The sequence below is a fragment of the Cardiocondyla obscurior genome, linkage group LG04, assembly GCF_019399895.1.
Source record: "Cardiocondyla obscurior isolate alpha-2009 linkage group LG04, Cobs3.1, whole genome shotgun sequence".
Taxonomy (NCBI): domain Eukaryota; kingdom Metazoa; phylum Arthropoda; class Insecta; order Hymenoptera; family Formicidae; genus Cardiocondyla; species Cardiocondyla obscurior.
Window position 1 is genome coordinate 10,529,180 of NC_091867.1, and position 17,077 is coordinate 10,546,256.

The 17,077-nt window shown below is 44.6% G+C and overlaps 1 protein-coding gene across 1 annotated transcript in view; it reads right to left on the reverse strand.

Annotated features, from left to right (window-relative positions):
* Nucleotides 1–16,701, reverse strand: part of E23 (Early gene at 23) — a 104,984-nt gene extending 88,283 nt beyond the window's left edge. Inside the window, exons 1-2 of the mRNA XM_070655257.1 lie at nt 15,620–16,701; nt 10,761–11,836 (exon numbers count right to left, since the gene is read on the reverse strand). Of these exons, the coding sequence (XP_070511358.1) occupies nt 10,761–10,873 (113 nt within the window). The 5' untranslated portion in view covers nt 10,874–11,836; nt 15,620–16,701. The remainder of the gene's footprint in view (nt 1–10,760; nt 11,837–15,619) is intronic.
* Between the last annotated feature and the right edge of the window lie 376 nt (nt 16,702–17,077).

Below are 17,077 nucleotides of genomic sequence, written 5' to 3' on the forward strand. Positions count from 1 at the left end.
TGTTGAATCTGGAGTGGAAACGAAATTACACCCGGCTTCGATCGGCGCCGCAGAAGAGCTCCGAATATAGAACCAAAGATATAGAAATCGCCATTTGTACGTTTCACCGCGCTACCGTGAGCCGGCCGAAGAGCCCCGAAATTACGTCGAAATTACACACCGATTCCTCCCCCTCGATCCTTATGTTCAATCGGCCCGCATATCGCGAGACACGAAAATCGCATCCGGCGAAAGTGTGACGGAATTGAGGTAGGCGCGTCAATTACGGGGCATCATGAGAAAATCACCATTGTAAGTACGTGACACGGACGAAGGAACATAGTCAGAATTGACCCCCGTGCTTAAAGGTCAGTGCGAGGCGGTAGTAACGACTCGATGACCGACCATGATTGTACATATATTGCCCATCTTATCAAACGGCGCGCCGTCGGCATTAAATTCTATCATTTCTTCATCCCTTCGTCTCTCCTACTTTCGACCTCGCCCTCGCTCTTCAACGTCGGGCACGCCGATCAGGATCTCTCAAGACCATCAAATGATCGTTAAATAATTTATGCAGAAGACACTTCGGTCGAGTTTAAGGTATTAATAAAATAATCATACTACGTATAAATCTAATGTGCACGTTAAGTGTGAAATAAATATATTCTATCGTTTTTTTAATTTCTTTTTGTCGTTCAGTCATCGTGTGCGACGCGTTGCCTTGTAAATTAGAAAACTATTCTGTTTAGTAATGCGTTAAAAATTATTTCCGTCTCAGTATTGAACAAGCATTAATTTAATTTGATAATTTAATATTACAAATTGTAACGTAGCGCGACGAGATTATTAATTAAAAAAAAAAAATAGACAGAGAGAGAAAGAAAATTTATTGTTGTAAAAAAAAGAAATCTACTAACTGCTTTAAAAGAATACCAATAAAATAGAAGATCGTATCTTTTTCCGTAGACAGTGTTCTTTGATCAATTTTTTCTTTTTTTTTTTTTTTTTTTTTTCGGCCGGTTGATGCAAATTTATCAGAGACGAATAGATTTGCCTTTGCGGAATGCACCTACGTCACCTTAGGAGCGACTCCGAGTCTAATGAGTTTGCGACCGATCGTATCTTTGCCCTCGTAAACAAAAGTTTTACGATCGGGCGCCTACAACATGCATCATCGACACTTTTAATAGATTCTGTCGGCGCGGCTGCAATAATCGTGTCAGCAAGAATGTTTATTGCCTCCAGCTGGACAGCTTTTTAAGAACTGGTCGGTGAACACCGTGCCACACAGAGACGCATCCCAGCCTCGGAATTCCAAATCGAAAGTCCCCCCGTATCTTTAACATGAACGCGTTTAAAAATAATGATTGAAACTTAACGACGTCCCATAATTCACGCATTTGTTTGGATTTTTACAAAGATTTTACACCTTCACCTCGCCGAAGGCAGCGATAGAAATATATTTACAGCGATTGAAATAAAATTTCCCTTTTTCTTTTTTTCTTTCGATACAGGGAAAAGAAAATTTAAATGCAAAATCTTCATGTTAAACAACACCGAGAAAACGCGTCGTCGAAAGAAATGTAAATGCGCTTCTATGTAAAAGTACGCCGATTTTTTTTTTCTTAATAAAATAATCATAGCTCACGTTTAATTATAATTATTTTACTTCAACCAAAATTCCCCTCTTTTTTTTCTTTTTTTTATCAAGAGACCAAACACGAAGTAATTGCAGGCTCTCGGTTCTAACAACGAGCCCGATGGCCAGTGCTTGATCCTCCGCGGCAGACGCGAAGAAGGTTGCGGTGTTGTGCGCGGCTATCGACGATCGCGAGAAAATAATCGCATTCTCGAGAGCGGCACCTCGGCGGGTACCGCTGCATAATATGCGTCTCGGCGTGCGTTCGTCGTCGGGCTCTAAGGCTATTTCTGTACGAGCGCGAAGCGGCCTCCGGTTCGGCGTGCAAGAGCAGATACCGACAAGGGTGAACTAGTCGACTGTCTCTCATCTACAAGAGAATAACAATCTCGTTGTCGCGAACGCAAAAAGAGAAAGACGGAGAGAACGAGGAGAAAAAAGAAAACGCATTAATTAATCGAGGGAGGGGGAAAAAAAAAAAGGAAGAAGAAGAAGAATGGAGTTTTAAATCAATAGAATCGACATCTGCGTACGAGACTTTAAAGCCATTAAACTGACATCTGTATAAAGATCGGAGCGCGTGTTCACGCCACAAAGTGCCGCACTCAGCAGGCCTCAAAATCAGCTTAATCTGTTTAACATCGGCGACGCGTAGGCACAAAATCGTACCATTGTTTCAGCAAGGAGCGAGTCAAAGCAAATGGCATTGTGCTGTACTTCGTATTGAAACGCGTTGCGTGTATCGGAGCGAAGAAACTGGGACGGCAACAAGAGCGATAACAAAGGAGCCACTGCAAACGCGTTCACAACCGTATAACGTAAAGTGTCGCGGAGAGTTATCCCGTTATCTCTATCAGCATAAAAAAAAAAAAGTAACAATAATTCGCAGCTAATTCGGAGGTGATTTTCCTCCTCGCGAAGACGAGGCTCGAAGAATTTCCTTTCGCAAACTGTCGCGAATGAGATTCAAGCTCGAAACGCTCACGGTGCAATAAAAGAAAAAAAAAGAAAAGGTTACCTTTTTTTTTATATTTCGAATAAGCTCAACTTGGACCGTATATAACTTTAAACTGCAATCTGACTGAGAACTTTTTAACTAATAAAAAAGGAAATAAAAAGGAGACATACTTTGGTTGCACTTTGCACATAACATGTAGTACATTTGTCTACAGCGTAAGCGCACGTAAAGATATAAGAGTAAATGGTTTACTAGCCGTTATGCATTATCTTGTCTCTTTCCCGTATTTTTTCCACATATGCTTCTTTAATGCACGTTCGTTCTCTTCTTTTCCTTTTTTTTTTCTTTTTTTTATACATGTGCACTATGTTCCATTACAAAAATATTTTATTCTGTATTTAGATATTCCCATATACAAAACTGCTTTGTTTAAAAAATACTCCGATTGCAAACGATAAAATAAAAGATTTTTAAATACCATATTTTTATTTCGAATTATTGTTAATTCCTGTTTAAAGCCAGCAAACTGCGCCGCGTAAGTGAATTCGTCGTGACAGGCACGAAGTCATTTTTCTTATTCACCCAATGCCGACTCCCAAATATGTCCCTTGCCGTGCCGTAACCGTAATCATGGCACATGATCGGTAATGAGTATGCTCGGTAAAATTGGCCACTAAATCTAAAGTACATAACAGCGGTGCTCCTTTCAATTCGGCCTACGGGCCGCACTCTCGCGTTTAACAGTCGGGAACGTGACTTCCGGTCCCGTCGTCCGGCCCATACGGAACGTCCTTGGCTATCTCTCTCTCTCTTTCAACCACCGTCCGTCTTTCTTTCTCCCTCGCGCGTCTTCAGAACTCGAAATGGAAAAGAGGACACATCGCTCGTGTAACAGCACGATAGATAATAAGCGCGGTCTCTGAGAGCCGTTCCTCGCGTGAGGTAGGTCGGCAGCATTACGTTCATTAGGTTATCCCTGGCATCTCGTGTTTCTCGCCGAAGCACTAGGATCGATTTAAATTCCTCCTCGCGGGAGACACTTTTTTTATTTTTTTTTTATTTTTTATTTTTTTTTTTTTTTATTTTATCGAAGCAAAGTCGCGTCTTCAAAAGCGAGAATGACGTTTCAATTGAGACGGACAAAGAGACGTATCCGCAAAGTTACTATCGCGAGTTTAATAGAATAATGTTAATACAATATATTTGTTTTTTAACTCCTGTCTAAATGTAAGTATACGCAAATTTGTCGTCAGTTGCGATTCGAATAAAAAGCTATTTTTCTTTATGACGTTTTTTATTCGCTTTATATTACCGATTGTTTATCGGTTTTAAAACGCAAATTTTTTCTGCTGGGACAGTAATCGCGTACTTAAATCAATAATCGATTTAACTTTTACGATTCTAATAAGCATTATATATTCGTATTACTGCAAAGACATTATTGTAAAAAAAGAAAAAAAAAAAATAATTGACATGCAATTTCCTGAACTGAAAAGAAGTAAATAAAATTAACACAAAGTTATTATTAAATTATTAAAATTATACCCAGATAAAAAAAAATAATTTTTATCTGTCACTACAAAATTCATATATCAATTTTACTAATTATTATTTATAACCTTAAATAAGACATTCTCATCATTTATCTCTTATTACGATAAAAATATTTCTCGATATACTCTGTCCCACCTATTTCAGTACCGTAAAATAAAAAAAAATATAAAAAATTACCTCGAATAAAGCGATCTATCATCCCCAAAAATTTCCAATTTATATTTCCCCTTTGTCGGCGCGAGCTTGAATGTACCGCGCGCGTAAAAACGTAACGAGAGATAAGTTATTGGGAAATTCACGGCTTTATCGTCGGAACCATCTGCGATGTTTTTGCTACCACCGAAGGAGGAAAAGAAGTGAAGTGTTCCATCATCTACGCGTCGAGATGACGTATCGTGTTCAAATACCAGACGGCGCGGCGGTATATGAATTTCGAAATTTCTTACGCGTTACGCCGCGTGTAGCACGCGATGCTGAGTATAGGTGCTACACTCTATCACCCGCGTGACCCTCCCGAGGACGAGTTATTAACCATAAATTTGTGCCACGACCGCCGCACTTGGGTGTCCAACCGAATAAGAAGCGCGACAGGCGGGAGGCGCAATCTCCGACTTGCGCCGCTCCGCTCCGCTTCCCTTCATACAGCATGGGGTCATGCCGGCTTGTCTTAAACCGTGGCGCATTTGCATTCCTCTCGGAGTCGACCTCAGACATTCGTGTGCTCCGCAGGCAAGGTCAAAACGGCTATTCTCCCTATCGCGCCCATCGCAGATAGCTCTCGATAACGGGCACGGACTGTACGGTCCGCATTCATTCTTATATTCATTGTTGAGAGATATATGGATGTGTCAAGGATACACGATACGGAGATTACGTTTGTTTTTTTTCTTTTCGTATTTTTCCCCCTTTTTTTTTCTTAATTTTGTACGTGCTGTAATTTTTGTGAAAACGATACTGATCGTCGAGCAACGGAGCGCGCAGTCCGCTAGCTTTTTTGAGTCTTAAACGTCGCCGAATGCAACAATTACCTCACTGTCAGTCTCTCTAAAAATTTTATCTTGGTCGATTAAGATAATTAAATTCTTAAAAAAAAAAAGAAAAGAAAAAGAAAGAAATAAAAGAAAAAAAAAAGATTTTAATTGTTATTATCGTCTCGAGTCCTTCAATAGAAATCGTTTATCAAAAAAGATTAAGTGTAATGCAATTGTGCAACTTATCTCGTTCATTAATCGGCTAAATAAAATTGTTCCTTATCCATCATCCGAAAGACGGCCTTGATACGGTCTCTTTCCCTTCTCCTCCTCTCTCTCTCTCTCTCTCTCTCTCTCTCTCTCTCTCTCTCTCTCTCTCTCTCTCTCTCTCTCTCTCTCTCTCTCTCTCTCTTTCTTTTTCTCCGTCTGTCTTTCTCCAAGAGCGACCGATTTAGGAAGGCAACGGCTCATACTCGCCCGCTGCCTTTCTACGGAAGAACGAATATACCCAGAACGAGACATACAGTAGAACGAGTCGCGTGAGGCAGGTCAGCGACGTCGACTCGCGACGAGGGGAGCGCTTCGTTTTAAACGGGCTTGATCAAGCCATTCGCATTCCTCGTAGTTCATGCGTTCGCCTCGCCCGCCGCCTGCCTCGCAGATTCGTCCGTGTCCGTGCGATGCAACGCGCTACACCTCCTGCTGAACGAGCCTAATGTCCGCGCGTTTAAGACCTACGCTGTGGCCGATAAAATAAGAATGCTCACTCGACGCCGCGGCTTCGTCTCGCGACGTCCCGACGTGTAGAAACGCTCCTAATACTCCGATCTCAGCATACATAGACGCGTACGTGTGTGCACTTTGCCTTCGATTCGACGATAACAAGCGGTATCGGTATAAAAGTTAAAGTAGAACGTCATCGAGAATTATTTACGTCCAAGAACAAAATTGCATGAAGCAAAGAGTGAAAAATCCTTTTTTCTGTATTTTTTTTTTTTTTTTTTTTTTTTTACGTTTTAACTAATTTAACTGTATAAAGATTTTTTTTTTTTTCGAACCGCAACAGTTTCACGAATTTATTATTATTTAATTTTTCTTTTTAAACCAATGTTTGAAAATTAAAAAATTAATTCCAGATAAAAATATAGATATTTAAATGTATCTCACGGAATTTCTCTTCAATCGACGAAGTCTATGATTCACTGCTGACGTAATTATTACAAGAGAGCGACGAATTTCTTGACAATACGACGCGATACGGCACGTGAACGTGTCATCATTCCGCGGCAAATTGCGCGCGAAGTTGATAGATTATTCAAGGACACACGTAGCTGCGAAGGCGCATTTTTCTAGGCTATTGATTGCATCTACCGAATATAGGGTAATATTCAATCTGCTTAATGGCGCGGCCTGCACCGTCCTCGATTTCATCTTACGCGCGCGGTGAAATACCGTAAGCCGTTTCCCTTTTTCCCCCTCTATTTTTTTTTTTTCCCCCCTCGTTCTACTTTTGCGTTTAAGCAAAATACTCTCATTGTTCTTTACGCAGGAGTGAACCCGTCTTTTCATCGCGCCAAGAAACTACGTTCCTCGATAACCGGCTCACTGTCGATGTTACTCGCGCATTTTTGCGGCCGTCTCTACTCCGAGAAAATGAAAACTCTGTAAACGTGCGAAGTCGGCGTACGAAGTAGTCGACAGTGAATTTGCAGCTTCAAGATAAACTGCCGCGTCGCGATAGTAGATTTTGAAATATAAATAACAAGTGGTTTTTTTTTTTATTTATTTATAAAATAAATTTTACGCGCACGTCGAGAGCTATCGAGCTAATAGTTGCAAATAAGGTTTAAAATTATTAAAAAGTGAGGACGACAAAAAGATATATATATTTTTTTTTTTAACGTGAAAGAAGAAATCTCGACTTATTAATTTTTACATTTAAATTTAGTATTGAATAAAAATAATCTCCGAGGCAGCTCAAATAGTATGATGTTACGAAAATTCTCACGTGTACGGTGCATAAAGAAAATTTATATTTAGCTTCTTTGCTCTTTCGGTACGATTCATTGATCGAGGTCGCGGAAATCGATATTCACATGTTACAAGTCGAGAATGCTGCATCATTTATGGAAGAGACATAAGTTGATATTATCAAACGCATTAGCGCACATTAGACGTACGTTAGCGATAACTAGTTTCGTTTCGTGCCCGGCCCGTCTGTGCTATTGCAATTAAAATTCTTGCTTATTAACTTTACGGATACTCCTCGCCTCTAAATTATCTCGGGCGCGAAAAATATTTAACATCCGTTTTCTCTCCGGCGTATAAATTATTTATCGCGTCGAAATTGTCGATCACTCGAACGAGATGTCAGGTGATGGAAGTAAAAGGCGTCTATACGGAAAAGTCTTTCCTCCTTTCGAGCGGAGCAGATTAACGATCATCTCCATGAATAGAAAGAAGGGAGATCGTGTTTTGAATGCAACATTGTAAAAACAACATCGGGAGAAATCCACTTATCGGGAGACTTTTATGGCGATGCTACGTCTGCTGCGGCGAAACGCCGTAGATTTCGAAGTAGCTATGCGAATTTCTCGCTCTCGCGCAAACCGCAACATGAGAGCTCGATTACTTCACCGAGAGAAATAAGTGGCGACCGTAAATTTATATAAAAAAAAAAAAAGGAAGAAGAAAAAAGAAAAAGAAAAAAAAAAAAAAAGACAACTCTCTTTCCTCCTAAAAGTCTGTCACACAATCTTTTACTTGTGTCTGTCCTATATAAACGTAATACTTGAAATACCGGTTATTATTCCATTCTTAAATCGTTGCGTATTCTTTCTTCATCTTTTCCCTAATGTTTCCTTTTTATTTTACCGTTGCGGTGCTTTCACTATTATACATAATATAACCCGCCCAAGTGTACGTATCTATATTTGTATACCGTCGCATCATCCTAAACTTTTTTAAGTTCCGCATTACGTATTTCGCAAAGAAAAAAAAAATATATATATATATCTACAAATGCTGAGAGTAGTCAGTAACGTTGGACATCGAACAGCACCCAAGATTTTCATTACCACGTGTGACTTAATACCGCGAGGGCTCAATCCTTCCCGATACAAATGTCTCGACCCAGAATAAGCCACGCCGCCGTATAAGAAACGCTCAAGAGTACTAATAGGCCGAGATTAGAAAATCGGTACAAGCGGAATAAGAAAACGCCCGTCGCGTAAACGAGAGGGAGCAAGGGAGAGGAAGGTAGGTATCCCCCCGGTCGGTCTCGGGAGGCCGGTGAATGCGATTGCGATTGCGATTGCATAGAGAGCGGTATCGCGAGAGAGGCGCACGAGAGTGCACCCTAGCCAGTGGGTCACGCATGGGAAACTGGAACGGTTTCATCTCCAGGCGGAAGACTCGATTTTTCTCCGCGGGAGAAACTACCGATTTTTCTTTCGATCGAGCGTTTCTAGGTTACAAGTAAATAAGAGCGCCGCTCAGTCCGCGCCGTGCGAAGGTGCGATCTCCCTATTTTCGCTCCGCGGCATAATTTTCGCCGCGCGAGATAACGCCCGCGAGTCTCCCGTGCGGGTCTCTCGTTCTCTGCGTGCGAGAGATTAAAAAAAAAAAATAATAATGATAGAGGAAGCGCGTGTTCCGAGATCTGCCCTCCCCGATTCGATATCGACCGATTTCGCTCCGGTGTATACGCGCGTATACGTAATGCGCGAATAATTAACGGAATCATGATTGTTCGAATATACGGGCGATAATCGAGCATCGGTATGATAATCAATTTGCAATTTTCATAGGTTGTCTTACGTTCGCAAATACACTCGCGAAACGTGAAAATTCACCGCCCGAGTGGATTAGCATTTTAATGCCCGCCGAGTGCATCGGCGAGACGCGTTTTACTCGAAACGCGGATATAACGCCGCTACGCGGTGACAGTCGTACCGCGATACAAAAATATCACTGAATGGCGCGGGGGGCCGAAGTATTTTTTTTCCGATAACGTATTATCACGCGGGAGGTTTCGTCGATCGTCAGTCAGATTTTGTGATCGACGATAAAAATCGCGCGACGTATTATTTACACAACAGGCGTGTCATTGATCCGCGAAGAAACGTAGAAACGCGATAAGTCCCTCGCTGGGAACTGTTATCCGTTAATGCGCGGGTAATAACAACGAAATCATATCAATGAAAAGAGGAAACGGAGTGTCGGAGAGACAAAAAAAAAAATAAAGAAGAAGAAAGAAAAAAAAAAAAGACAGAGACAGACGAACGCGCGACGTGTCACGCGGCCAGCACACTTTTCTCGTAAAAATCGTAAAGCTCATAATAGCGCGGAGAATCGATTAGTTCCGGCATAAATCTCTCGATCTCCACAACGCCGCGGAAGCACGCCGCTTTATTTTAACGCGTCGCGTGGTCAAACACCTCGACACGATACTCCTTTTGCGCGAGTGGCACTCGCGCGGGCGAAAAAGAAATCGCTTAATAGAAAACCAAATCGATGGCCGTTCCGCGAACCGATAACTATACACTCGAAGTGCGCGGGTTATGCCGAGCGATAAACCTCCTTTTCCAATGCATCGAGACATTTAATTGCAGAGCAAAAAAAAAAAAGAAAAAAAAAGAAAAAGATTGTTTTACGCATCGATGGTGAGGTCTCATTAATTTTTTAAATAATCTACACGCCCGCATTTTTAAGCAAGCTCCTGTTGAGCTCTCGAAACACATCCGATGGAGATTTACGTTCTACGAATCGATTATATTATGTAACGATACGAATGGTATTTTATTTTCAATTTGTTTTAAAGCGATATAAAATGTGAAAAAATGTAAGAGGGAACAAAGTGCGTTCGCGCGCGCAGTTGCGCTCGGCTTAAGTTATTATCTGTTTAACCGGAATTGTCGCCCCGGAGACAATATCTATCGCTCGCCTATATTTAATTCGCGTAAAACTATGTCACGTAAATTCGGAGCTTACCGTATCTTTCTTACGCGTAATACCGAGCGCCCCAGATTTACTTTATGTTTATTTCGCGATGTTTATTCAATAAAAATCGAGACTGGATAATTAATTATTTGGGGCACACGCCATTTGATCTTAATATTTTATCAACCACGAAGATCTTAATTTTTTAACTCGAGCGCAGATTTTTTTAAACTTTAAAATAATATTTCCTAATTGAAGTGTATCCTGAGAGTTTGCACGATGCAAAAAGAGTACCTTCGTGTAACAACTTGTGAAAATTGGCACTTAATATCTTTAAATCTTTAATAAAGGCAGAAATTCGGGTAGTTATACGTGAGATTAAAAACGTGGACGTGATCTCACATTTTACAGAGATCGAAATAATGACTGACAACTATTTTTTTTTACTCCGATTTAAATTGATTTGTACTTTTCAACGAAGCACTTAATGTTTCATTCGAAAAAGAATCTAAAGGGTAATAATAGAAATATTTTAATCGCATATAGTTGCTTTCTACCGATCTAGCGTTCAGATTTCTACCTATCTACCTATTTATTATTAATTATATTTCGTATAAATTAATTTTTACTTTGCCCTTTTTTCGGCACGATTGAAATAGAAATAAAATAAAGAAGTAAAAGTAAAACGAAACGTGAATGAGCTGGCTCTCCTTACCTGGGAGCATTGATGATCGGCCGGCCCATTGCCCGTTGCTGGCGCTTCTCGTTGACGGGAAGGCGCAGATAATCCTGGTCGCCAAGGAGGAACAGATCCTTTGAAATAATCATGTCCACCGCGGTGGCTGCTGATTAACAGCTGGCCGCCTCTCCGGTTCGGTCTCCTAAATGGGCGATCCGCTGCCTAGGCAACGTGGACACGTAGACGCTCGGCCGTCACACACGAGTTAATTAGAGCTGCACTTTCCCGGCACCGCGAGTCACGTTCATCGACGATCAAAACAGGCTCGACACGGACGCGCACTTAACGCCGGCATTAACATCCTCGCGTATTCGCGGGTAACGGCACGATTCGCGGAAAACGGTCGCGACGATAAAATCTCACCGCGTAACACGGTCGATCGGCGAGGGCTTCTCCCTTCGAGAAAGCACGCGGAGACGGACGAGGGTGATCCAAACGGCGAAGGTGGATACGTCGGCCCAGCGGCTGCGATTGGATCTTGACCGCGGCGTTGTACTATCATTAGTCGATTTTTAATACCTAAATGTGCGATTCCTCGTAACTGTGCGTTTCTTCTTCCTCTTCTCTTTTCGTTTTCCTTTCTTTTATTTCCTTTTCCTTTATCCCGCGAAGCCAATCGGTCTGTGGATGCGACGAGAATCGAGCTCGCTCGAGGTGCACGGATCGCGAGATTCTGGTCACTGAGAACGTTCGCGCGGTCCTTTCGTTGGATCGCGATGGGTCTCCTCGAGAAGGGGTATTTTCCCGGCCGGATCGAGAAAGCTCTTGAGTCGCCTCCGACGGTGCCGATCGGTCTTCGAAGATCAGAACTTTAAGCCCAAGTTCTTTTCGCCGTGCGGCCGTGTTACATTGCGCGCTGAATTCCGTGGTTATACATTAAAGGATCGGTGCGACAGTTTTTTTTTCTTTTTCTCGACGTTGGGGCTTCTTGAAGCAACGAATGGTTCGAGCGCATATGGGTCGCGAAGTTTCGTTTCACAGATCGAGAAATATTCTTCTCGATTCGTTACCTCTCTTCGTTCGATGAGATCATAAACGGGCGCGGCTCTCTTCTGAAACATAAAGAAAATTTAATGCCGTTAGTTTCGTTTGTAAAAAACATAATGTTGCACATTTGCATTAATCATTACAACTTAAATTAATTAATTAATATAAAGCACAATTAGCGCCTTACATTAATTTTTATGTTACTTATTATTTAAAATCATTCGTGAAAAATATTACAATCTCGAGATTAATAGAACGCGCGTGTCGCACTGTACCGAATACAGTTATAGTTCTACGCACGATCGAATAGTATATACCTCGGTCAATTTACTGCTCGTGACGACGCTCGTATTAATTAAATCCAACCGAAGATCATTTAAGAAATAGAACACAATGTCATTGACCGTTTTACATTCGACGTATCACTTACAAGAGTTCATTTTGTATTTGCATCAATTTCCACACATCAACTGGCGAGTATTAGTCACGGATGAGCGAGTAATGCAAACTCACGTCTCGACTAAAATTTTGACAAGGACTTTCTCGGCGATTGTTCTTGCTCGGAAAATTAAAAATCGCCGCGAATAAAATTTATTATTCAGCTCGGGCGCATTTAGTTAATTTCACCATCGTCATCTTGACGATTCGTAGCCTTTCACGGAATTTAATACAGGCAATACTACGACACGTAGCATTGTATACATGTGCATTTAATACGATGAACACGATACGGAGTTATCGAATTATTATCTCGTTTATTGAACATTTGACTAAATATTATATCACGCAATTACTATTAAATCGCGCATCGTAACGCGCGTTATCAACAAAATTGTATAATTTCCGCATTAATAATTGTCACGCTGCCTCTCTTATTCACAAAGTCGCATAAAATAAAGTTACTCTCGGCGTTCGGTGTAATTAAATAATTTTCTCGCGTCGATGGAAACGCGATCGCATTTATCGCATCATCCGCGTTGACTTTTGGCAAGCGGGCTGCGCCTCGTTTCCGTGACCGTCCGTGATATTTAGCCGCGAAAGGTTTAAAAACCCCTCGAACCCGGGGATCATAAACTTTAAAAGCGCAGTTATACAATTTTCCTCGTACTCGAGGCGCCCCGGACGTGAGAAAAATCGCGTATTAAACCCCCCTCCCCCTCCCCCCCCCGTACCAATCCGTCCAATTAGAATGTACGACCCGCGCTATTGGAATCGTTCCAAAGTCAATTTGTTCCTTTCGACGCTAAAGTCGGCGCGTCTAATTGTTCTCTCGTAACTTGAAACTTACGCCGACAACGATCATTAACGGACGCGATGAAACACGCGCGATGATAAGATCAAGGTTCGAGGCTGTCACGGTTTGTTCCATCAAGTCACATTTGCGTCATGGACGCGATGATTTATGCGAGAAGCTTCCACGGCCGTGTTGTTAGGGTGGTTTCCTCGCGTGCGGACGAACGAATAGCGAAATTCTACGCGCCAGTCGACGGGCAAAAGCCGTACGACAAAAGATCACGTCACGTTTGAACTCGCGATCGAGGTAATCGAGCGATACCGATGCTAATTCGAAGCTGTCTAGTCTGCGGCGCAAAAACACAGCTAGACACGCGCGGCTTGCATTAATCGATTTGCGATTATTATCACGGTGACATTAATTCCGATGAATTTACGTTGACGAAGGTCGGCGTACCGTGAGAACGGCGAGCGGCAACCTTGATCGTCTCATTGAATGTCACGTAATTTTACGTTACGCCGCGAGGAAATGATAATGCTAGAGGTATTAACGGTACGAGCTGCAAGCTGCAAGCTGCCGACGCTGGTAAGTTAACTCGCTTGAAACAGGCAACGAAGACATTTATTTCTCCGACCTGCAGGCGTGCTCGTCGGATATACAATAAATTATTGCCAAAGAAGTGATGAACGTCGTAATCTTCGCGAAATTTTTTAAACAATGTTATAATTACTTGTAACAGACAGGCTTTCATTGTCTTATTTTTTAATTTACCCGATGACGTGCATTTCTGCATAAATGTATTCAGTATAGTTATTTTTAATTTAAATATTACATGTTTTTAGTTTAACTTAGACTCTAATTAAAAATTTTTTTCCTGCTTTGTTCTACGTGTTTAATTTTGTAAAAAAAAAAAAATTATTAGTATATTGATAAATAATTATAAGTTAAATTATCTCCAATTAATACTTCATCGATGTTCAATTACAAAGTAATTCCGAGACATTTAAAGTATCGCGGACGCGTCACGAGCAGGTGAATCGGCACTGTATTTCTAACTTTTCTTAACAAACACTCTGCGCAATCGATTACAAATCTTACAATAAATTATCCTGTACTACAAAACGTTACTCCGGAATGGGTCGAAAGGTTCTCGGTTCCGTCACCGGCCGGCTCGATTCGGCCGGCCTGACGTCGACCTCGACAGCCGCTCTCGTCCGACGCGAAAAATACAACTGACCCGTTTCTTTTTCTCCTTCCGCGGCGGTGCTTATTTCTACGGGCCGTAACGTCCGATGTCGTGCGATTAATTACCGAATACAACGCGGGCGCGGCGCGCGTACCTCGCGAACCTCGTCGACGGATTTACCGGCGGCCGTTGGCCTCGCAGTCGCCGCCCGCCGATGCCGGTGGTGAGTGCGGGACGTCGAATCCCGAGCGGAGCGTGCGTAGACCCGCTGCTACTCGATGAGGAGCGACCGGCGCGCAGCAGCCGGCACCACCTCTGTCGCCGGAGTCGTCCCTGTCGTCGTCGCCGTCGCTCTTGTCACGCGCGCACTATGCACCAGCGGCACCGGCCACGAGCATGCGGCCATCGTGCGACGACGACGACGGCGGCGGCGGCGGCGGCGGCGACGGCGGCGGTGCCGCAGTCAACGAACCCGCATTTCTTTTCGCCCGAACTTTTGTTTTCCCCTTTTTTCTTTCTCCTGTTCAGCGCGAGAGCGTAAGAGAAAACAAGAGAGAGAAAGAGAGAGAGAAGAGAGAAACGGAGAGACGGAGAGAAAGAGAACGAAAGGGAGAGAACCTCGCGCGCGCACGTATCGCTTATATCCGCGGATCTCTCGGACACACGCGGCGGTGCCTCTCGCGCGCACACATATGTATATAGGTGTATCCCGGTGGCCGCTTTATACACCAGGAACAACCGACCCTCCCGGTGTCACTGGCTTCTTCTTCTTCTTCTGCCTTCACCTCTTTCTTCTCCACCCCCTACTCCTCCTTTTCCTCCTTCAACTTCTCTCCTTCTTCGCCCCTCGACCCCCGGCTTCTCCGCGGCTGTCGTCTTTATCGCGCGCGCGCGTGCCCGTGCATACTCGCGCACCTGCAGGGCCTCCATGTGTGCGATCATGTTAGGGCGCCGAGTACACACGGACCCGGGCGCACGCGCGCGTTTCACGTTTCTCCTCGCTTTCGCACGTGCATATACGTACGTAGCGGAGCCGAGAGAGAAAGAAAGAGAGAGAGAGAGAGGCAAAAGGAGAAAGAAAAAGAGAGACCCTCTCTCCTCGTTGCTCTCGCAACGACGGCGGCGGCGCGCAATCGTTCACTGACCCGCTCTCACCGACACGGGCTCTCTCGTCGCGAACTCATACATACGCATAACGCGCGTACGCTCGCACACACACACGGGCCCGCGCACCCGCGTACCGATTCGATTTTCCGATGGAATTTTTCTCGGGAGAAACGAGAGCAGGCCCCGTCGTCTCGAGTGGCGCTCGCTTCCGCCGTCGTACCGAAAGCGCGGCTCTCGCGCGCTCGTATCTCGAACGAATAACCCCCGCCGGTTCGCTGCTCGATCGAACGAAAGATGGAAAAAAGAGAAAATTATTCTTACCCTTTTTCGTTTCCTTCCCTCGCTCCTCCGCGGTCCTCGGTCCTTGGTCCACGGAACGGGCGACGTGTCCTCGTCGTCTTGAGAGATGTCGTCCTATTGGACGACGACGATGGCACAGGGTAGACGTTTCTGACCGGCACAAGTTCGACCGCCGGGATAATGGCAATCGCGCGCGTTATTGTCGCCGCGCGAGGTGGAGGTGCCGACGACGCCGTAATAACCTGCACCTGTCGCAAGAGCGTGAAATTGCCGCTGCGTCGAGTCGCTCGCGCCGTCCGGTCCGCCAGCAGCGGCTTCCTGCACTCCGCGCACCGCCACCACTTTCATAAACATCACCGGGCGCCGCGCGCCGGCTAATGGCATATTACAGGACCTCCTCTCGCGGCCGGAATCGCTCTGCCGCCCACGCTCGTCACACGGATCCCGCCGGCGACGTTCCTCCCGCACGCATCTCGCGCGAAAAACCGGCGTGCGTCCGCACCGAGCGCCTCCACCGCGTACTCGCTCCGCTTTTGTCTCTCCTCTTTCCCCTTCGGGGCGAATCGTCGCACCGGTGTCGCCGTTACCGCGTCCAGCAACCCTGATACGTCGACGCGATTCCCCGATCACTTAACGCCGCTGACGGAGCGATACTTGCCTCCCCGAATGCACTTCCCGACTAGGCGAAAAAGAGGCGGCGCTCGATGTCTCTGTTCCTGCGTTCCGCGGCGAACTTCACGCATCTCCTCTCGGCTCCGCCAAGCTCCCTCCCGGTTCGAGACCGCGATTCGACTCGCGTTCGCCCGATCGTATTACCGTCGAATCACTACCGCCCCGACCCGCAAACCCGGCCGTTCCACCACGCTTCGATCGACGTCGAGTGACTCGACTCCGACTCGACTTGAATTTCAATCCCGACCCGACTCGATTCGGCCACGCGAAACTTCGCGGCACGACGCGCGCGACGGTCGGATGTAGACTGAATCAGACACTACGTGTCGTACGTACTCTATGTATTGGGCCGTCCCGTGGCTCCCCCTCGCCCGCCTCAGCCTGCCTCCCCGGTTCTCCTTCACTCCTCCACCCCCTCGACGAGCTACCGCTCTTTCTCTCACTCCTCTTACCACTCTCGGCTATCAGCTCGTACCAGACTACAGTCCTCGAGCTCATTTTTCTTTTTTTTTTCTCTTTTTTTTCTTCTTTTTTTTTTACCGCATGTCGCGATCACGTCTCTCATCTATGGCCGGTACTTCGTGTGTCGTACGACGAGCTTTGTCGGATGCGCTGATTGGCTGTGGACTAGAAAATTTTTAGACTTGAGAATTTTACTATTTCGCAGCCAATGAGGGCGTCCGACGAGGCTCGTCGTACAACGCGCGAAATACCGGCTTATGAAAAGTCGAAAAGAGCCGCGAGCTCGCTTTGGAAAAATGACCCCGAAATCCCATCTTCGCTCGAGAGTATATTAACGTCTATCCT